General features: G+C 50.4%; 1 protein-coding gene across 1 annotated transcript in view; it reads right to left on the bottom strand.

Annotated features, from left to right (window-relative positions):
* VAC14 (VAC14 component of PIKFYVE complex) overlaps window positions 1–22,877 on the bottom strand; it is a 58,487-nt gene that overhangs the window by 16,289 nt on the left and 19,321 nt on the right. Inside the window, exons 13-14 of the mRNA XM_084215010.1 lie at window positions 14,523–14,676; window positions 4,397–4,529 (exon numbers count right to left, since the gene is read on the bottom strand). Coding sequence (XP_084071136.1) covers window positions 4,397–4,529; window positions 14,523–14,676 — 287 coding nt within the window. The remainder of the gene's footprint in view (window positions 1–4,396; window positions 4,530–14,522; window positions 14,677–22,877) is intronic.

The following is a 22,877-nucleotide window of genomic DNA, read 5'->3' as shown; positions in this document are numbered from 1 at the left end:
GTCCTCAGCTCTGCCCTTGTTATCCAGCTCTCTACTGGCCTCATCCCAGCAGGGCTCTGAGATCTCAAGAACAGTCAGAATTTCCAGCCAGGTGAACTTTTCCCGTCTGCTGGAAGTATAAATCTGTGGCCCCATCACGAGACTTGGGATTTTCCAGCTCTGCAGCTAATGCCATAAATTGGCTGAACAACCTTATATGCTCCAGCCCATGTCTTCCAGAGTGGATGCAGAGCCAGCCAGCCCTTCTGGCCAGTCCCCACAGGGTTCAAGCGTACCCCCAAAGGCCAAGGACCATCCCCAGTCAAATGGGCAAATGCACCAGGTGCATCATGTGCCAGGTGGTTGAAAAGTCATGCCAGGGCCTCTTCCAAGCAGCTTAACCTCAGAAAACACCCTGTGAGAAAGTGCCAGGCAGTGGGGAGGTTCATTTAACAGCTCTATAAAACAAGCTGAGACAACCCCTGCGTGCAGGCTATGCCTGGGGAGCAAAGTGCTGACTCAGGCGTCCTCTCTGCCCCAGGGTGCCACTGCTCTGCAAGAAAATGGCCTTGTTGGGCTTCAAAATTAAGCCCTGCACTTCAAAGCGTCCACACACGACATGCATAGGGATGTCTCCAGCCACTCAAGCACATCCCATAACCCAGAGGGTTCATTTGCTGTGGCAAGGTACATCAGCCATGAATGTCTGAGCTGTTCCATCTCAGAGAGCAGCAAAAAACCAGCTGCTTTGGTGCTAGGCTTGACTTAGCCAGTTGAACCAGCTCCTGGAGCTCAGACTGACCCCGGGGACAGCACAGGAACTGCACAACCAGCCCTGGGGGCTGGGTGAGGGGAGAAGACAGCTCCTTGCAAGGACAGCCAGCCCTATCCTCACACTGTGCTCCGAGCAGCAACACTGATGTAGGGCTTAACCTCTCCCTTAATCCCCCCATCCCACTGCACTGGTACCAACCAACAGGAATTAAATCCAGCCTGTAAATCTCAGTGGGAGCTGAAAAGCTCGGTGCCGCTCTGCTGCCTGCCTCCTGACCGGCCAAGCAGCTTTCCCTCCGCAGGGCTCCTGCCTGGAGGACAGCAGTGCTGCTCCAAGGGGCCATGTGATGCTTTGGAAGCTCCTCCACATTTTTCTGCTGCTCCAAGAGGTCAGCAGCTGAATGGGAATATTTGCTTCTTGCTTAAGGGCTCTGGTGAATCCAGGACGGCCACGTGCCAGCCAGGGCAATTAGTGAGAAGGGTGGAAGGCCTCAGATGTGCTTATCAAGGTGGGAGGTAACTGATGCTCCTGCCTCTGAGCAATGTTTGAGTGCAAGCATGCCAGGCTTGAGAGGAGAAGGCAGCACTTGGTATTCTTAGTTTTGAAGGCAGATTAATTTTACTGGCTTCCAGCCTAAAAATGGTCACAAGTGACAGTAAGAGAGAATGGATCCCCAAAGGAACCCTCTCAGCTGCAATGCACAAAACTGATGCCAAATTAAAAAAAAAATATTTGGAAGAGATCATGGGAGCAGGTTTCCCTCCTTCCTTCAGGGGAGAGGGGTGGGACAGCATGAGACTCTATGGGAGTCGTACTACTGGAATCCCCTCAGCAAATCCTTTGCCCAGACATTCATGAGGAATCTAAACAGCTTTGAAGAGCCTTCTCCTGGATGTTGCTCTTCCTTTCTCACAGATCATAGATGACAGGGAGTTGAAAGGGACCCACAAGGATCATCAAGTCCAACTTCTCCTGCTGTGAGCTCCACGACAGCCATAGGCTTTCTCTCTGTGAGGTCTGCTTGGGCTGAGGGGATCCTAATCCTAAAGCCCTTGGCACAGATGAGGCATCACACCATGGTTTGATGAGCATTGGATCCCACCCAGGAAGGCAGCAGACCCATCCATCTCTTGATGCACAAACAGTGCTGGCAGAGGGACCACATGCCAGTGTTGGGTTGTCCCCAGCCTGGTGGTCACAGGCAAAGGAGTAAAATTCCCAGGATACTTCCATATGAATTATAGAAGTTTTTGGAGCTGTTTCCCTGTTATTTTGAAGGAAGTTTGTGCTTCCACTTAGCTCCACCCTTTCTTCTCTGGCAAAGCATCTCGAGATACCTACCTTGGGACTGGGGTTACTGATGGTGAGACCACCCATCTCAGCCCCTATCTCTGCCTGAGCCAGGCTTCAAGGGTGAATTCTGCCAGTGAGGGCTGCAGCTACTTCTCTCACCCATCTCCCAGCATCAGGCAGGCTCTGGAGAAGTTCCACCTGTCTTGGGGACCACAGAGCAAGAGATGGTCCCACCTCCTGAAGAGATGACTGGTCAAACCCCACTCCCATCCTCAAGCATGCAATGTACTATAACCTCTATCTCTGTAACTCTGAAGACAAGTCAGGAGAGTGACTGAAGTCCTTTCAGAGTCAGAAACCAAGCATGAACAAACTTGAGTTGGATTAGAAATTAACTACCTTTAATTGCAGATCCCCTATGTGACCTCATGGACCTTTGAATTTGCCCACCAGCAACGTGACAGGGAAAACTGCTGTGCTATGCTTGAATAAAACCCCTGTCCTCCATTTCCCTTTCCTGTGAACACTAATCCTTCAGCTGGAAATCACTGCCTAAATGTAACAGGTCTATTTTCCTTCCTTGTTTCAGTGTTCCCAGGCCAGCTGGGGAGAGAGGCAGCAGTGGTCCTGGACCACACTTCAGCAGATGCTGTCCCAGTCTCTCAAGCATCCCCCTTGCACTCTCCAGCTCAGGATGAAACATCACCAGCATCTCGTAAGTCAAACATGAGGCTGGCTTCTCACCCTGCTGTGCAAAACAGCTGAGCTGGCTGGTGGACAGGGGAGGGATGTAACGTGGGAACGCGCATACGGCTTCAATTTGAAAAGTGGCTAAAAATAGCTCCATGAGGCTCCCACATTCACTGAGTCTCTCCAGCAAGAGATCAATCTTTGCCAGAGAGTCCTGTAAAAGTTTTTCTCCTCTATTTTCATCTTGCTCTTTCTGGAAGCAGCAGAGATGTTAGTTTACACCAGTCTTTTGCATGCCATCAGTAGGTTTCAGAGTTAATCACTGGTACCTGAGGGCATGGCTCACTCTCCCAGAACCACCACTTTGGCTCCAGTCCTGCATCTACCCCATATGAGCAACGATGTGACTTGACAAAGGACAGAGTCATCTATTTTTCATTTTTTTTTTTTTTTTACTTTACCAGATTTTTTGGGCCATGAGTCACTGTAAAAAGCCTCGGCTTGCTGAGCTGCTGTGAGCCAGTCCCACTGCACCTCTGGCTGGCTGCTGGGAAAGCTGGGCCTGCCAGCCAAGGCTCCTCCTGCCAGAGCTGGAGGGAAAAAGCTGGAGGTGGCCAGGGTACAGGAGAGCTTTTAAATGGGACCCTGCCCAGGCTCACTGTCACTCTGGTGACTCTGCTTCCCTAACACAGCATGAGGCCACTTCCTTGCCAAGGTGGCTTATCCTAGGGGCTGTGCTGACTGGTGAGACGAGAGTGGACTCTGTGAGTGGGATATGGTCTCTGGGATGAATCCGGACTTAGGCCAAAAATTGCTGCCCAAACAGATACAACTCCACACCCAGCTCAGCTTAGCAAATTTTGGGAACTCTGCATGCTGTATTTTCCCACTGCAGTGATGAGACCTCTTCATCAGTACCTGGCACACCCCTGTGCCTTTGGAGAGGTGGCTCTCTTCTCCCACAGAAGCATGGCTTTTATCTCATGCTCTCCCCCTGTTCATTTTGATGCCACATACCAGAAAGCAAGGGAGGAAAACCCAGGGTCCTGCCAGCTGATTCCACCAACCTCCTCACTGATTTCTCCACCTTGCCTTGACCATTAACCCTGTTATTTCCCAGCGAGCTGAGGAATGGATATCCCTTGCCCCAGATTTTACTGCAATAAAGATGACTGCCTGCCAGCTGCCATGACACTTGGCATTCCAGCCTTCACAACATTTGGCTCTCCACCCTCCGCACAGCTCCTTAAAAAGCTGAAGCAAAATCTCCCAGCTCTATGCATTGAAACACATGGCTTTGGATGGGCGAGCATCTCGCCAAGCTGGCTGGAGGGATTCACTCAGCTTGGCACTCCGAGTGCAAGCCTGTCTTCCTGCTCCGGCTGGTCTAGTTGCTTCTTAACGAAACAGGCTCTGACAACATTGTTTAATAAGGAGCCACTCTGCCTCTGGGGATGGGAGAGAGAAATATGGTGCCTTGACATGTGAAAGGCAAATCCTGTTTGCTCCAAAACCGTTTGCTGGAGAGCGAGGGAAGCTTGAGGAAATGGTTTTGGCTCTGAATGAATGTAGTACTTGGGGTGCTAGACCCTGCCATCCCTGTCCCACCCATCCTAGGGGTGCTCAGGGGCTTCAGTGAGGCTGGTGGGGTGCTCTGACCTGATGATGAAAGCTCCTCTGGTTTCCAGGAGTTTCCGTTCGCTGCTGAAGCGCTTGAGCAGGTTGATCATGAACTTGTAGAAGTAGGAGTTCATGGTGGGGGTGGAGGGTGAGCACTCCAGGCCTTTTGTATCTGGGGAGACAAGGGGAGAGCAAATTAGAGCTACTTGGGCCCCGCTGCCAAAGCCTTGATGAGAGAGCAGACACCCTTGGTCACAGGGTCACAGCACTGAGATGATGAGGGCAGGGGCATGGAAAGATTTTCAAGCGTCATATAACCACATCTGCTTGGTTCAAGCAGAGCCAGCCCTGTCTTAGCTCTCTCCAGCCCAAGGGAAAGCATCTTATGGTGGTCACAGCCCTGGAAGCAGCACCTGGGGTTAAAATGGGGTTTTTGGGAGTTCATTTAAGAGCTATTCAGCTTCAGTAGTTGCTAGGAGTGCCTGAGGCTCTAAACTGAGCCAATCCCATATCCTCAGATATGGCATGTACACTCATCCCAAAACCACGAGATTGCTGGTGAGTTGAAGAGCCTGTAATCCAACCCCATGAGCCACTGATGCCCCAAGCCCAGTGTGCATGTAGGGGCAGACACACACATTCACCTCTGGCCATGACACACACACTGGTTTACACTTGGTGATGTGCTTTTCCCTGAGCAGGAGCCATTTGGTACAAGTGTCATATACAATGTGCCCCAGGGCTACCATAAAGTACTGGTCAAACCACAGCAGAGCTCCAGGCTTAGGGATTGTCCTGGTCTGAGACTCTTGGCAGGGAAAGGGGCAGCTTCCAGCTCAGGGAAATATCCCCTCCAAACAAAAGAGCAGGGAGCTGGCAGGTAAAGATTGCTTTTCCCACAGTGAAACCCCAGGGGAGATGGTTTATTTAGCAGGACAGCGTTCAAAGCAAATGTCTGGAGAGAGCATTTCAAAGGCGACTTTGCAAAAAGGGGAGCTCTCTTCCTTAATTTCTCCTTCAGAAATGCCATGTCTAACTGTGGTAAGGAGGGAAGCCAGCACACACGAGCACCCCAAGGCTACTCTCCACACACTGTTTCCATCAGATAACCAAAGGAAACCTGAGCAGTTTGATTTATGGATGTTGTCTGCTTCTATGGACACTCAGCGGAGCATGGAGCAGCCAATTAAAGATGTAATTAAGCTGCCAAAGCCCAGGAAAGCTGATGGAAAAGCTGCTGGTCTGTTTTCTACCCTGCCTCTCCCAATGATACACAAGAGATACATGCAGGGCAGCTTCCCCAGGTTTGGATTTAAGATCTAAGAGAACATACAGAGCCAAAAAAAAGGAAAATTAAATACAAGGTCATCCTGACCAGAACCTGGTGTCCTCTTCCCGCTGGAGCTGTGTGTTCACCCACCCCATGGTATATCTGTAACCCCAAACCAGGCTTTGAAGCAGGCAGCTCCCCGAGCACAAGTGTTCACCATCGCATCATGTTTCCCCTCAGCTGCAGGGAAGATGATCTGGGCAAGGGAAAAAAAAAAGGGATCCAGCCGAGCCAATGTGCTCCAAAACAAAGGTGTGTTTGTTCGAAGGCAGGGAGTACCCGGTGTGAAAATGCAGCCATGCCCCACATGTCGTCACTGCAGCTGCTCAGCACTGCTCAAAAGGGAGCAGACACAGTGTGGAGGTGACATGGGGCAGATCTGCCTTCCCACTGTGCCTGCCTGCAGCTCAGCCTGAAACCTTCCAGCAGAACCTGGGAAGCAGAAACTGTCTTTCAAAGCTGCAGTAGTATTTTTGCCCATTTTCTCAGCAACATCGAGACACCCAAACCTGGCTGTGCTGCACCAGGAAGGACATCCCACCTTCATTCCCATCCGCTAACAAAGTTCCAGTGCTGTAGCTTGTCTGGGGGAAGGTCTCATCTTGGGAGTTTCTCTCTTCTCAAGACCCCAAAAATAGTCTCTGAGCCCCACAGCAGCATCAATGGCACAGTGTTCCCTCCACAAAGCAAAGCCAACTTTCTGCTCATTGTCATCTTGCATGCCTTCCAGCCAAACATTACATATCCTAAAACACATCCCAAAGGAAAAGCAGGAGGAGGCAGCAATTTTTCTCCTCCCTGACAGGATCAGCACTTCTGCTGTGCACAGGACAAAGCTGTATGGAGCTGTATGGCTGCAAGACAGACCAGCCACAAGCACCTTTAGATATGTGCTCTGAAGCAGTGCAGCATCTCCTGCATCTTCAGCTGGAGACTGGGAACGACCTGCTGGAACAGCTGAGTATCCGAAAGTCAGAACTGCCTTGGATTCCAGATCCCAGCTGGTCTGCAGGACCTTCAGTACTGCTGTTGTCTTCATCGACTGGTTCCTGAACCTTGGACCCTTCTGCCCAGCCTGGTAGCAAGGAAGGACTGGAACACAGGGATGATGAAAACAAGTCTGTGCTCTGTTTTTCCTACAAGAAAGCATGTGAGTCTGCCCACTTTGGGGAGCCTTTCTACTGTTTGCCTCTGGGAGCACTGAGACTGAACTCCAGAGGGATCATCTCTCCATCCTTTGCCCACCTGGTGCACAGCAGCTATGCCTGCATGTTCCTAAAGGTTTCCCCTGTGGCGCACCACGCCAGAGCAGCCTTGCCAGTGCTCTCTAGGGCTAATGCTGGGAGTGAGAAACCAGGGTGTCGCAGTCTGCCAGGCTGTAAAAGGCTCAACCAAACCTCAAATGGAGCTTAAACAGGCAATACTTCTTCCAAGCAGGCAAAGCAGTTCTTTTCCGAAGCCTCCCAATCTTCCAAACTTCCCGTTTTCTCTGTTTGCAGGATGTCTAGGAAGTGGCTGGCACCTTGTGTGCCATGGTGTAACCCTTCCTGGCGTAGCCCAGAGCTCAGCTCCCTGCCCTGCGGGTTACAGCTCAGCACAGTGGCATTCCCAGCCCGACAGAACTGTAGGAGCAGCTTGTCAAGTGTTTTCTCTGAAGCACGAGAGACAAGCAGGAAGAAGTGTTAAGAAAACTGTGGCATAATTAATTGAAGCTTGCACCTCTCCCCCTTTCCCTGAAGCAAGACTTTGCAGATCCGTAACCTGCCAGATCTGCTGTTAACGTAGCTGGGGCTGGTGGCACGTCACAGTTCTGCTTTTTTTTTTTTTTTTTTTTTTAAATCTGACGTGGAGGAGGGAGCTGGAAGAAGAAAGATCCGTGCTCAGAGCAATGATGAAACTCAGTCCAGACATCCACTAGAATAGGAACAAATGGGAATTTTGGGCTCAGAGGAATATCAGAGCAGTGAAACACGACAAAAGGCATGTGGGAATTGCAGCTATATGGCCACAGTGAGTCCACATCAGCCTAGGTCCTTATAATTGAATCACCTTAAAGCTCATCTAGTTCCAACCCCCCTGCACTGGGCAGGGACACCTTCCACTAGACCAGGTTGATCAGAGCTTCATCCAATCTGGCCTTGAACGCTTACAGGATAAGGCAGCCACACCTCTTGGCAACCTGTGCCAGTAACTCATCACCCTCACAGTTAAGAATTTCTTTCTAATATCTAAGCTAAACATATTCTGTCAGTTTCCCACCATTATCCCTCGTCCTACCAATGGCTACAGCAACCTTCTGCAGTCCAGCATGCCAGGCTAACAAATCCTTTCCCCAAATTCCCTTCACAGACTGGGGTAGAGCCAGGGACACAAGCAGGCTTCTTGGATCATCTAAGTCAATACCAACATCTGTTCCCCCAGCCATGAGTGCCAGCTCGAGCGGAGCACAGCGAATGTCTGCAAACCCCCAGTGCATCCCTGAGCGCTCACCAGCGGCTCACACTGTTCCCATCGCCTGCGTGGCCACACTATAAATCAACCGAGACAGGCAATTAGGGATCTATATTAAGGCCCTTATAAATATATATTGTACATCACCCTGGAACATTCAGGCTGTCTGGCTGCTTGATGGGCTGAGCTGTGTCGAGACCTATAGTATCCAAAGTGTCCCCACATTGCTCCGGGTGAGCCTGGCAGACTCCAACACAAACTTGGATTTTCCTATCTCAGCCACAAAGTTCTGAACTTCACCCTGGCATAAAACATAACTTCTATTAATTTACTATAATTGGTTTCAAACTAGTCTTAATTAAAACCGGTGTGGACTTGCTTAACTCCATTGAAACCAAATTGAAATAAGATTGGAGCAGAATTGATTCCTTTCTGAAGCGAGCTAAAGCTGGGTAAGCTGGTTAAAGAGTATCCACAAGGGTATTTGCGGTAGTTTAGCTAAAATGATTTACCGCAATCTCTAATTGAAGCAATTTCAGCTCGGATATAGGGAGGGTAAGCTAAGACTTGGCGAGGCCAAGCATCCTTCCCACCCGAGTGCTTTCCCCAAGGCATCATGTTTCCAGCTCAGCCCAGAGAATGATCTCCCTCGGCTCTTCTGGGAGCAACAGGGATAAACCCGGCGGCAGCCGGAGCTGGTCCGTGAGCCCTGAACCGGCCCGAGCGCCAGCGGTGTGGGAGTCGGCACTGCCAGATGGTGCTCGGCGAAACCCCGGGCAGCGACGTGGGAATCTGCGCAGCGTCTCCCCCCGGCAGCCTTCCCCAGGATGTTTTGAATTTTAGCTTTTGCAAACACGGAGTGGTGAAGCCTCACGGAGCAAGATAAAAATAGAGCCGTAAAAAAGGCAAATCCTCCCCTCCTCCTCCCAGAAAGGCGGCGCAGGGCGTAGCTGGAAACAGATGTGAACATGTCGGCAGCTCAGCTGGGCTCTGGAAAACCTCCACTCTCCCCTTTCCAGAGCACAGGATGCTGCTGACGAAATAAACCCACCAAATTTCTGCATTGCACAGCCAGGGGCTGTGCTCAGCCTGGTTTTGCCTGGACACACATGAATGTTTCTCTCCGACCTACCTGGCTAAAGAGCCATGGGTTTGTAATTCCTGAGACTTCAACATCTCGACAGAAAGGGGGTCCCAGAGGAGTTGGGCTACATATTTTGATGCCAAATAAGGCTTTTGCTGCTCCTTGCTCTCCCCACCTTATTCAGGGTCTGTGCTCATGGCTGCCTTGGAGGAAGGCAGCAGGCAATGTTAATCCTGATGGTTTTCCTAGTAAGGGTAGCGGTTCACTACTGCCCCATTTTTCTTTGCTAAGGTAAATCAATAAGCAAAAATGCAGCAAGGGTATAGCTCAGCCACTGCTCAGGAGCACAAAGTCCCCAGCAGAGATGCAAACCAGGAGTGGATAAGCTTCATGGTGAGCTTAGAGCGGGTTGAGGCTCCTGCATGGAAAGGTGAAGTATACGGAACACAACCTGAAGGAATGAGCAGCAATGGGGTTTGCTGGGCCATTTTTATACCAATATTCACTCTGCTAATTTGTTTTTCACCTCATTCCTCACCTCGCCCCACAAATTCCTCACCTCACATCTTTGGGAAACTGAGGCAGCTTAGCAAAGTAACTCCAAAGGAGGCTTGGCTATGAGCAATTTATCTACACCATCAACTTCTCCTTTGTCCACCACTACAAATCAGTAATCCCAGCTGTTACTCGGGAATCCCCAGGCTTTTTGGCTGGCTGTATGCTGTGACCATCTCAGGAGGGATGGATACCTGGAGGCATGCCAGGCGAGTTAACACTACATCTGGATGGTCTCTCCTGGGGCTTTCCACGGCATCCCAGCTCCTCTATTACACTGCATCCAGGAAAACAAACAGATCATCCTTTCTTTCAAATTCCACTCTTCCCCAAGAGGAAGAAGAACGGTTTTGACAGTCAACACTTCATGCCAGTAGGAAAAGAGATGCCCCAGGCACCAAACATCAGGTACCAGATTGCTGAGTTTGGAGCACTCAGGACAGCCCTCTTTTCTCCTGCCTGCCTGGCTCCTCTGCTCCCTGCTGTCCCACTCCTGATTCTACAAAAACTGTTGGAAACTGGCTTCTTCAAGAGCAAGTGGTTAGTGGTGTGATGTCATCTGCCTCATTGCCTTTTGTGGGGAGGATGAGTAAGGAAGGGTTTCATTTTTATCCTTCTCTAACACTGAAAATAGCAGTTTAGCAAATCTGAGCCATCTGACAAGAAGCCACCTTCTCTTTTCTACCTTTGATCGACCTGCTGCACACTACAGACTCTCACCTGATGTTTGCAGAGGATGCCCTAACATTTTATGGACTGTCTGGGGTGGGACCTTGTCATACGCTTCCACCTCTGCAGACCTATAATGACACAATTGAAGCAACAGACAACGAAAAGGGAGTGGTTTGGCTCACTGAGAATAAAATCCCCCCTAAGATAAGTCAAAAGCAAACCCCTAACACAGAATATCTCCACTCTGGAATGCTGCATGTTCTTCAGGGCAGACAGAGCAAGACTGAACTCAACAGACTAAATTTCTCAGGGACTTCTAGCAGTCTCCTCCAGAGTAATCCACTGACTCTATGGGATACCTATGGTCTGCCAGTGGAAACCAGTGACCTCAGGCACATTAATGACTCCACATATGGAGTCAGACTCCCAGTAAACATCCTAAAACGTGAGGTGCTCAGAGGGTGCAGCACTGTCCCCACCACCTCCAGCAGGAAGCCAGGCAGGAGAGACCGGACCAAGCTGGAGAGGAAACAAAGGGCTGTAATTGCTTCACCTTATAAAGCTGTGCAGAAAGGAAGGAAGAGATGTGTGCAAGAATTACCCTGTGCAAGGCAGCAGCTGGTCTGGCATCCTTTTGGAATGAGCTTTTTTCTCTCGTGCAGAGCAGAGCTGTATACGAGGCTGGAGGGCTTCCACCTATCACGGTATGGTTTGGGTTGGAAGGGACATTTAAAGGCCATTTAGTCCAACCCCCCTGCCATGGGCAGGGACACCTCCCACTAGACCAGGTTATTCAGAGCCCCATCCAACCTGGCCTTGAACACTTCCAGGGATGGCACTTCACATCTCTGTGCAACCTCTTCCAGTGCCTTGCCATACTCACAATGAAGAATTTCTTCCTAATATCTAATCTAAAATTACTCTCTTTCAGCTTGAAGCCATTCCTCCTTGTCTTGTCATTCCATGCCTTGTCCAAAGTCCCTGTCCAGTTTTAATGGAGCTCTTTCAGGCACTGGAAGAGGCTCTAAGGTCTCCCTGGAACCTTATCCAGGCTGAACAACCTCAACTCCAAGTCTGTCTCCTTAGTAGAGGTGCTCCAGCCTCTGACCATCTCTGTGACGTCCTCTGGGCTTGCTACAACAGGTCCATGTCCTTCCTGTGCTGAGGACCCCAGATCTGGATGCAGTCTCCTAGATGGAGTCTCACCAGAATGGAGTAAAGGCACAGAATCACCGCCCTTGACCTGCTGACCTTGGTGACAACCACTCTCAGGTCATCTGCTACTCGTCTCAACTTCTAAAGCATTGGAAAAGACACTCCCAAAGCAAAGCAGGCATGGATTCCCGTTGTACTGACCAGACTGGCATTTGCACAACCCCTCAAAAACTGGGAAGCTCTTGGGCACAGCCCTGCAGCCCTTATCCCTGGAAAAGTGGGCAGGAGGTACGAAGGTGACACTCCTGGAGGCCAAAACCAGCCACCCTCTCCCAGGGCAGTCGGAGCAGGTCAGGAGGAGATGCTGGGTCTCCCAGGCAGTGCTGAGCTGGGCTGGCCCCAGTTCATTGTGCTTGGAGAAGGCGTCGAGGGCAGCTGACCTTACGTAACCAGAGAACAAAGTGGCTAAATAAAAACTGGAGCTGGGAACGGGCTGCGGAAGTGGGACACGGCTTTCCTGACTAATCAACCAGCATCTGAAGGAAACCAAACTCAATGGCAGGGAAACAACTGCATAAACACATCCCGAGGGAAGAAAGGGAGAGAGAGGAAACGTGGGGAAGACCGTGGGGGCACTGGCCCCTTCCACCTCCACTCCTGCCCTTAGTGCTTGGCTAGCAAAGCCTGGAGCGCCAGGACAGAGAGCATAGCAGGAAATCTGCCACAAGCTCAAGGATTTCAAAGGGTGACCTTGTTTGTTTACCTGCAAAGCCACCAACTGAACATTTGGAAGGGCCTCTGGGATAGGAGAGGATTTGGGCTGGGATAGTTCAGCAGCTCTCCTCCCACTGCTGGCTTCAATGGCAACTCAGTCTTGAAGAGGATGAAGGGAATGGAGAGATTTAACCCTGGGGAGAAGTGCTGGGACCCTGCAGCTCCCACTCTAACAGGGCAACAGCAACCATCCTACTGCCAATACAGCACAGTCTGAACCACAGCACCCTAGGGAACCATCCCATATATCCCAGTACAAAACCAGTGACTCCAGAAAGAGGTGCACCCTCTCTACCTGTTGTCATCACCTCATGCTTTTTGCCTGGGAATGGCAGAGTTTTGGCTGACTTGCTCTCATCACCTGGGACCATGCTCAGACATGAGGATGTCCACTGGCCACTGTCCTGCTCCAAAAAGTCCTCCCTTCAAGCAATCCTCTGGCAAAAGGAGTATTTTTCAGGAGCCTCTGATTTTCCAGGCATAATCCAGGAAGGTCCTGGCCCAGCTCTGACCCTCAATTTCCCTGGGGGAAATCCCCAGCAGCCCATCCGGTCTCAGCCTTGGGTGGTCAAAGCCAGACGGGACTGGGGCCATGATAAACGCCCAAGGCCAACGAACCAGCTCCTTTTTCCCCTCCCCAAAAACATCTGCCTTTGGTTAAAAGCCAATGACCCTGCAAAGCTCAGCTCCAAATAAATTCTTAAGGAACAATTTTCTGGTGCATTATAGGGAAGAGGAAAATAGGTGAGGAAGCCAGAGCCCACTAGGACCTGTGTGGAGGCAAGTTGCCCCCCCCCTGGGGCAATGGGAGCTGTGGCTCCAGCAGATCTACTCCAGGAGGTGAAAGCCAGACTCTTTTTAAAGGTTACACTTGAGTAAGAGAAGCCAAGTTGCTCTTCCAGATAGCTAACAGGGGCCACGGCAGTCGTTAGGATCCACGCCATCCAGCCTGCTATTTTTAGATCATCCAGAAGGAAGGAAACCTCAGACAGCCATCAGTGCGAGCTGAACTGCAGCTCCTCAGCTGCTTGGCCAGCACTGCAGGAGCTGCTCCACCCAGGCAGTCTCACTTCTGATAGTGGGAGGATGAATGAGACTTGCAGAAAGCTCAGGGAGGTCACCAGCTCTGCAGCCCTCACCTCTCCACAGCAGAGATAAAGCTGCCAGCAGGAAACAGGTAGATATACAAAAAAAAAAAAAAAAATCCTCCCCTGAAGAGCCAAAGACCTGAGCTGGTTGCTAGTGCAGACATTGATAAGACCAGGGAGGGGTGAGTGATCCAGGATGTTCAGAGAAAATAAAGCCTGGGGATGGGAAAGCAAAGCCTCTCACTGTGGTGGTGATTTTGCAAGGCCCTGTGGCTGCATCCTGCACAGGGAGAGGCAGCCTTGGCTCAGTGCTCGGGTTGCAATCCAAAGCTCACATGAAACGTGCTTTTGGCTGGGACGACCTGGCCTGGGGAGTACAACAGGGAGGCCCTTAAATAGCAGCAGAGGCGGAGAAGGAGAAGCCAAGCAACTGTAGAGCATGAACCACAGACAAGGCAAGGTGAAAAAAATTTCCCCATGGGCTGGGATAATTAATGAAAGGTTATTTTTTTTTTTTTGATCTCTCAAGTCCCCAGAAAATAGAATCGTCCCTCTTCATCTCTCTCCTGAGGTTTTGCCAGACACTCAGAGCAACATAGCAGTTCATAGCCAATGTGGGCAGTCTGGCACAGGGATCCCTTTGCAGATCTATGGATGTTTTGGAGATCTGGGATTGCAGCCAGCATCTCATCCTGCACTGATTCTACGGCTCTGAGGGCTTTTAGAAGGAGAAAAGAGGCTGGAGACCAAGATCCCATAAAAAATAGAACAACAACGACATCTCTCCACACTGGCCTCTGGGGCATCCTGCTGCTAAACTGAGCCCTAAATCCCCAAAACACAAACTAGGGGAAAAAGCAGCAAAAACAAAAGCAGCGCCCTGGTGTGTGCCATGGCAGACTCGATTCCCAAACTATGCTGGGTGGGGATGATGACATTGATTTATTACTGTAAAATAAGCTTCTCCTTTTGCCTGAGCAAACCTGACTGGTGCCATGGAACATGGAGAGAGCCCAGGAGCAGGGAGGCATGGAGCTGTGGCACAGGGGCACTCACTGGTGGAGCTCAGCTGGCCAGCCCTGGCTGGGACATGAAGCTCCACTGGGCCAGGTCGCACATCGGAGCCATCGGAGGGACCATGACCCTCCTCTGTCTGTCCTGCTGGGGAAGAAGCGATCTCAGCCAGCAATTCCAGGTCCTTCAGTATAACCTGTGGAGAGAGGGATGGTGCAGGGTGAGCTTTCCTTTCCAAATCCACATACAGAGAAGGTGAGGTCGGAAGCAAACACCAAATTCCAGCACACTGAGAAAAGTATAGTAAAAGAGGGCTACCTACAAAATTCCAAGTGGAAATTTCAAATGTTTGCAGAGAGGATGGGGAAGGAAAGACAAAAGAGAAAAAACCCCAGTTTCTGCTCTGAGAGTCCCGAGGAAGCATATGAAATTAAACCAAATTTACACAACCAGGAATAGGGCTTGCTTTCCCGTGTTCCACTTTGTGGAAGTCTGGGAATTGTGTTCCCTTCATAACCTCAGATTTGAGACAATCCCAGCAAGAGCACAGGGATGTTCTGGGAGCACATACCAGCCAGCTCCCCTCTGCAAGGCAGCATCCCAGGGAAGGCTCAGCTCAGGATGTTAAGCCAGAGCTGCCATTCAGATTTCATAGCTCTTTCTTTCCAGAAGTCACCAAATCAGTCTATATATAGCACTTCTGCAGAAGTTATTACTGGGTGGGTTTTTTTTTCCATCCCCAACCCTTCTCAAGTCTCAGGCTATTTTGGGTCCCCCTTCATTCAAATGTCCTTGGGTCGAGATGTTTCATGAGCTGTCCCTGATGCTCTGAGTGAAGCGGGGCTGTGCAGAGCAAAAAGGCTGCCAAAAAGGGTCAACTGCCACGTCTTTACTCCTCAACATCTGGCACAGCACATCCCAAACCACCCTCTGCCCACCAGCACAGTATCCCCAGGCTTTCCCTGTGCTCTCACAATGTATCTTTCTGAAGAGCTGCAGTTATATAGGAGTTTTAGTTTCGGAGATAACATAGAAATAGAAAATCCTTTCCCCTGGAAAAACAAAAAGCCAATTATGGTTGGTTTTTTTTTTTATCATGCTGGAAAATACAGCCCCTGAAAATCAGAAAGAGGAGCTCCTCGGTTTTCCATTTGCACAGATATCTTAAGCTGAGTGCATTTTTGGGGCTTTTTTTTTGAAATTAGGGCTGATTTTCAAGCCCCCAGCAGCCTCAGAGCAGGCAGTGTGGTGTCTAGGCTGTGTATGGTGTAGAGGCAGTGGTGAGGAAGCAGCCTGCCACAAGCACCACAAGGCTCCAGCACGCTTGGGAAGACCCTGTGCCTAGAAACATGATTAAGTCTCAACTCACAGCTCCCAAAGGCAGGAAAAAAAAAAAGACAACAACTTGTACTGCTGTCCCTGAAGAATACAGCACCTCTGTGATGCTGTCAAGGCTGGGAGCTCACTGCCAGCGTGGGAGGACCCTGCCATCACCAGCCTTCATCCTCTTCCAGGGAGAGGAGTCTGTGGTCCCTGGCAGAGGGAAGACCTTGGTCCTCCCTCCCTGCCTGGATTTCAAGCATCTGTGGCTCAGACAGAGTGATGCTGGCTGTGTTTTGTTTCAAGTGGAGGATGTCCCTGAGCAGAGCTCCTGAAGCCCAATGTAGGCTCTCTACTTGGCCAATCATGTGACTGAGCTGAACTTTCAGCCTTTGAACAGGCACCAGCTTGGTTTTCAGGCTCTCACAATGGAGAAATAACATGCATAAAGGTTTCCAAGTCATGTTGGCTGAAACTGGCAAAGGGACTCAGGGCTTGGCTATGAGGCCTGGCAGTCAGGCAAGAGCCAGCACTCTCATTCATGTGGTGCATTTTGCCAAACCCAACACAACCAGGAGCTGAGGCACTGTGTGGCTGATGTACAGCATGACCTGGCCACTCATGACTGCCTTCCTCCTGCACTCACTGCTGCTCTGGTGCCCCCACTCAGCCACATCATCCAGCTTAGTTTTCACCAGCAACTCTGACAGCTTGAGGAAACATGACCAAGCCCCCAGGCTAGGCAAGAAACAATCCTGTAGCATCCCAAAGCTTTCAGATTCATGCCTTGAGGTCAGATCCTTCATCCAGCCTCTCAGAGCTGTGCCATGAGCCCCCCCATTTCTGACATCCTGCTTGGGCTCAGGATGCTCTGGCCAGGGTAGCCATGGCAGCAGTGACCAGCACCACTGGAGGGCATGCATGGATCTCGCAAGCTTTGGAGAGGTTAAGGAATATCCCCCCTATGGTAGGTTACAGGCAGGAGGTGGAAAAAGCAGCATAGGCTGAATTTTGCCACTGAAAAACACGGAGGAAATAACAAGCAGGAGGGATCTGTACATGAGCATTGTGAGGAAGAGCAGGCAGCAAAGACCTGGGGTTTTCCAGCCGTGGGAAAGAGGCAGGAAGCTCCAGCTCCCGCTGATTCTTCCCGCATGCTCTGGAGAGGGTTCCCAGCTGGGGACAGAGGAAAGGCAGGAGTGCTTGGTATGCACTGCACATCCCTGTGCTGAGCAGAGCTGGAGCTGGCGGCTGGCTTTGTGCGAGCCAGGAGGCTGTAAGAAAGCAATATCCTGCCATTGCCATGGCAACGGCCGGCTGCGCCAGGAGCGAGCTGGTCCCATCCGTCAGGAACCCAGCGGCCCTCGGAGCGACAGCACTGGAGCACGAGGGGCAGAGCCCACCCCAGCTGCCAGGCAAAGGTGTGATCCTGACAGCCAGCCTCGAGGATCAACCCCCAAGGGCGTCTGGCTGATCCCGAGGGGATTTCTGGGAAGGCTTCCTGGTGGCGATGAGACATAGGACAGTGTGCCTGCTGTGGGCAAATGTGTACTGGTTAGTGTAAATAGGAAGGAGCAGGAGAAGCAGCGTCATGATGGATGGGGAGACCTGCCCAATGTCTCAAGCCATTCCCAGCACAGGGATGAGGAGGAGCATGGAAGAGAACAAGCTCTGGGTGGCCAGGGAATGAGAAGCAGGTTTCCAGACAGTTATAAATAAGCAGCTATTTCTCCTCTCTGAGAATAGGCAAGATTTCTCCCTGCATTGCCTCCAGAGCACAGATTTTGAGGGCACACACAACTGTCAGCTTCTCCAGATCTAGGTCAGGTTAATTTGCTGCTTGTTCTGGTTGAATGGAGTCGAGACCAGCTCTGCTGGCAGTGGCACGGGGGGAAGCAGCCCCTGGATGGTGTGTGCTGGATGGGATGCACCTCCCTGTGCATGCAAAGTGGTGCCTCGGCACTCCTGGAAGGGGGGAGCATTTGCCTCTTGTCAGAACACTGAGCTGGCCCCAGCCCAAGGCAGAGGAAGGGGAGGGGACCCCAAATGTGCTGCAGACCCCTGGGAGTGAGACTTAACATCCCACAGCACATGATGACTACTACGACACCAGAGCAGGCTGCAGCAGCAGCTCCTGGGACAAATGCAGCGGCAAGGGTATAGACTGGCTCCTCTAGGTGTTGTCCTTGCCGGTATTTACAGATAAGCTGTGAAAAAAAGGAATAAATTAAAATGCCTGTGTGCAGCAGGGAGATGCTCCTGGATGGCCTTGGATGTCCTAGTGGACATCTAATATTCCCTGGGCAATGAAATGGGGCACTCAAGATCAGGTTATTCTTGCCAAGGAGAAGATGGGAATTCAGCTGAAGCAAGATACTACCAAGATAGAAAACAAGAACATTAAGGGCTGCAAAGCACTTCAAAGAGGCCCAAAAATCTGGGAGGCTGTGGAAACCCCCATGGCATTTCCAGGATGGGCAACGCAGGTGGTGGAGAGAGCCAGTGGGAACAAGGAAAAGCCAAGGATGCTGCTGGGTGCTTCCTCTTTCTCCACAGCATAAATGCAGCCCCATTTGTTTTATATTTTTCCTTCTTCCAACGCTTTTAGCCGTAGCCAGGGAAGGAGGTGAGCATGGGTAGGCAGTCCTGGAGCCAGGAGTGGCTAGGAGCAAGGCTGGCCGAGCCCCAGACACACACAGTGTGAAAAGCAAACTTGCGTCCCCCCTGCCTCCACCAGCTTTATAGACAGAAAAAGAAAAGAAAGCCCATCATTAATCTTCCCACACCAATTTAACCAAACCTCTTTTTAGGTCCCCGACACAGCAACTTTTATCCTCTGATCTTGCCAAGATCTACTTTTTTTGCCTTCCCAGGAGAGGATGGGGAGCAGAGGGAAGGCAGAAGGCCCAGGGGCTTCTCCTCTCCTCCTCAGGGCAAATCCTGCCAGGTCACGCTGACACATGCTCACAGCACCAGCAAATACAGCTGGCAGTGGGGGAAGGCACTTGGTAATAGAGCTACAGCCATCCCAAAACAAGCTGGAACCTGAAAACTCCCTGCCCACCCTCCTGCTTTTGTAAATCCCCCACTGTCCCTGCTGCTGGGCGTGTGAAGGCCAGGCCTGCAGTGCCCAACACTGTCACAGCTCAGAGCACCCCTTAAATGTGTTTAATTAGTGCACGGGGAGCTTAACGTGCCACCTGATGCCAGTCAGGGCAGGATGCCAAGGAGGTATTTCACAGAATCATAGAATCCCAGAATATGCTGAGTTGGAAGAGACCCACAAAGATCATCGAGTCATGGAATCCTTAAGGTTGAAGAAAAATAAATCTCTAAGATCAGTGATCCCACCGCCATGCTCACAACCAAACCCTGTCCAAGTGCCACAAGTGCTATTGCTTCATGCATTGAAGGGCAGGGAAGGATGCAACACAGGTCCAGTTTTCTTTGGTTTTAGTCTGCTCCATAACTTCACCCAGGAATGCTACCAGCACCACCTCAAGCCCAGATTGCCAGTTTAACCCAGTTGCTCACTGTACACATAAACTGCATATACATATGTATTTGTAAGTTAGGAAACTGTGGTCTGAAACTGGGGCTAAGCCAAGAAGCTCCCTATGGATCATACTCCCTACAAAGAAACTTCCTATTTCTGCAGGATGCAGCACATAGATTATTGTTAAACCAGGTGGTCTTGAGTCCACTGAGAAAGCATCACCCCACTTCTGCTTACAAGCAGCTTCCACTCATGGCAAACTAGGCTAACTGCATTTTCCACTATCTGACTGGAATTATACACATTTCTTTATACCCCATTTCAGTCCCAAGCTCACCCTCAGGGTCTCTCTTGAAAACAAGTTCCCTCCTTGCTTCAGTACCTCATAGCTTTGAGTCTACCTCCAGAGAAGCTTTACCACCAAAAAAAGTTTAAATAAAGTCAGGCATACATATATTGCAGTTCTCCCCTTTGCAGTCTAGCTTACACCTCTGCTTTGCATCAGGTCACAATATTTCAGCTGTGGCAGATGGAAGGCCAGGAGCTGGAGGACAATGGCTCCAAACCCAACAGAGCAAAGCTCCAAACCAAGCCACACTAAGACAGCTATTTGCTTTGGCACAAGCCTTTGTTCAGCGTCGTTGTACTGGGATCGGGTGCGACAGGAGAAGTTCGCCAAGACTCAGTGTGACAGCAGAGCTCAGAGCAGGGCAGAGACCTGGCTTTGAAACCCTGCAGTGCTGCAGCGAGACACGGCAGCAGGACATGCAAAGGAAAGAGATGACTATCAGTATACCACCCTCCCAGGGTTTTCTTCTCTTCTAGTTTAATACTGGAAGCCCAAGAGAGGGTAGAACATTTCAGCTTCTTGTGGGAAGCTGGCCTGAGGGCCATGTAGCAACTTCTGCTAGATAAGGTTGCTCAGAGCCCCATCCAACCTGAACACTTTAACAGATGGGGCAGCCACAGATTCTCTGGGCAACTTGTGCCAGTGTCTCTCCACCCTCACATGGAAGAATTTCTTCTTATTAACTCACCTAAACCTGCCTTCCAAACTCAGTGGCAGCCAAGGCTTAGTTCACTCTCTAGAGAAGGTCACCAACTCTTGAGGAGACTTGTGAAGGAAGTGCTTCTGTCCTCAAAGCCTTGCCCAGCCACTGGGCAGGTTTTCACGTTAGCAGAGTTGAGGAAGCCAGAGGCTATCCTGCTTCACATCAGACACCAGCTCCACCTCATGCGTCATTCCTGCATGACTCAGACAAAAGTCCCAGCACAACTTTCAACCCCCAACAAGATTGAGGGGAGCAGATAAGCAAACAGGAACATGTTCAGCCATAAAGAAACCATTCCATTTTGGAGCCGGAAAAAGGAAAACAAAGCAAAGAAAGAAACTGAGCAGTGTCACTGCTTCACATTTTTCTCACAGATGCCTCGGCTCCTGTTGTGCTCACTTCAGCTCAGTGCCTGGACCCATTCAGAATCCAGGGAACTGAGAGACTACATCCAAAGCTGCCTTTGCACCACAAACTTGCAGAAGGAGACAATTTGAAGAACATGTCCTCTTTTCAGCAGTGGTGCCTTTAGCCTGCAGGTGGAAAGGTCCCACTCACTGCTCCCAAACAGCATTTTCTAACTTTTCCTCTTTCCTAACATCAGTTTTTCAACCAGGGCAGCAAGGCTCCTAAGGATGAACTGAGCAGACAGTGCAGAAAAACCCCCTCCCAGCAGGATCCAGTTACGTCTTGTAAGGAAGTTTTCAAGCACATCAAATTTTAAGCAGGGCTTTTACAGATTGCCTTCAAAACCAGGTCTCAAACGCAGGACAGAACATCTCCCTGTGAGGAAAGCACAGGAAGCAGCATGAGGTGACGCAGTGCAGCAGCACAGCATCTGACAGAGAGGAATCCTGGATCCCGACTTGTCTACATATCAAAGGGAACTGCCTGCTTCAGCTTTGCTCCAACTTCTCTGTGCTGCCTTTGTGAATCTTAACTAGGTCTCTTGACCATTTCTTTACTGGCACAGGAGAATTGGGTAGGAAGGGGAATAGGAGAGATGGCAGAGATGACTCAGGACACTGCAGATGCATCATGAGTTACTGGCCCCTGTTCAGCACAGTGGAGGTGGTGCAACACCCTGTGCTACTTGAATGACAAAAGCAGGGGTGAGGACTTAAGGGGCACGCATCTGGCTCCATCCAGCATGAGTGTCCCTTTGCTTTGAGCTTGATTATTTATGACAATGCAGAGAGAGACTGAGAGCAGCTCTGCAAGACAAGACCTTAAAAATAAGGTGCCTGAATACAGTCTTTCAGTCTGATGCACAGACTAGCACTGACCCTCTGAAGCCAGATTGTCCTTTGGTGATGAGCTGGTGACAAACAACTGCTCCAGGGCACATCAGCAGAATGACAGGTAGCCTTCAAACTGTGTACAGGGGCCAGGAGAACTCTAGGCACTACAGAAGGATGTTTAACCTTGTTGGGAATAAAGATGATACTGACATGCTGCTGAGCAGGTTCCCTTGGGGAGGGCAGCATCACAGGACAAAGCACAAAAACCCTCTGAAGATGTGTGTACACCTCATGCTACACCACACAATGTGCACAGCTCTATCTGGAAAGAGGAGAGAGATGCTTCCTCATCAGAGCTGATGCTTAGCTCACATAGGCCCCCATGCTGACCAGGTAATGCCCAGGCTGTTATCCATATTGTGGGGGAGGAGTCACAGCCTGCAGGTGACGTGGGACAATATGACTGTGCACACAAATACTGCACTGGCTAAGCAAGCACCCCACATCCCCTTTCCTAACAGGCACTGACACAGCAGGTCAGTTAGCTCAGAGTGCCCTCATCACTCCCAAAAACGTCCACCTCGAAACCTCCCTACTATTTCAGTAATTTCTATTTCCTCTGCAGAAAGCAGCAAATCTGGTTGACAGCCAGCTGAGTGGTGGTGTTTAATGGATTGACTCGTCTATGGATTTCCTTGCAAAAAAAAAAAAAAAGCCACCTCCAAACATTTAAATAAATAGAAGCCAGGATTAAATAAATCAGCTTAAAATTACTTTTGAGCCATTCCCAGTTATGTCACATGGAGGAAATGCACCACCAGGGTCCTTTCTTCACTGTTTTTTTCAAATATTAATAAGCAGTGTAATTGCAACATGACTCACAGAGATCTCCTGCCAAACTGGAGAGACTATCTGCAAGATGCAGGCTTTCTAGAGCGTTGCAAAGGCAGATGTGTGCTTGGGGACTCTTTTGGAAAGGTCTGCATTGTAAGCAGCAGGGGATGGAAAATGGCCAGGCAGTTGCTTGCCTTTGCAAGTCATTCCCTTGCTTGCTCATTCCCTTCCCTCCTCTCTTAACGACCCCCTCACACATGGGATTTATTGCAGGATTGGGGTTTGGTGCTCTGAGCATGTAATGCACAGAACAGCGTGTGATTTTTATTCCATGAGGAAGGTCTGGGATGAGAAACCAACTAGAATCATTTGTAGTTCTAGGCAAGAAGATCCAGCTGATGGTGGAGGCTCTACCAGTGCCTGGGCCAGCTGTGGGCCATGCTGCTGGCCTCCC

This window comes from Fringilla coelebs, assembly GCF_963513975.1.
Source record: "Fringilla coelebs genome assembly, chromosome: 14".
In the NCBI taxonomy this organism is placed as follows: Eukaryota; Metazoa; Chordata; class Aves; order Passeriformes; family Fringillidae; genus Fringilla; species Fringilla coelebs.
Note: the sequence above shows the minus strand (reverse complement) of the source record. Positions and strands in the feature narration are given on the sequence as shown.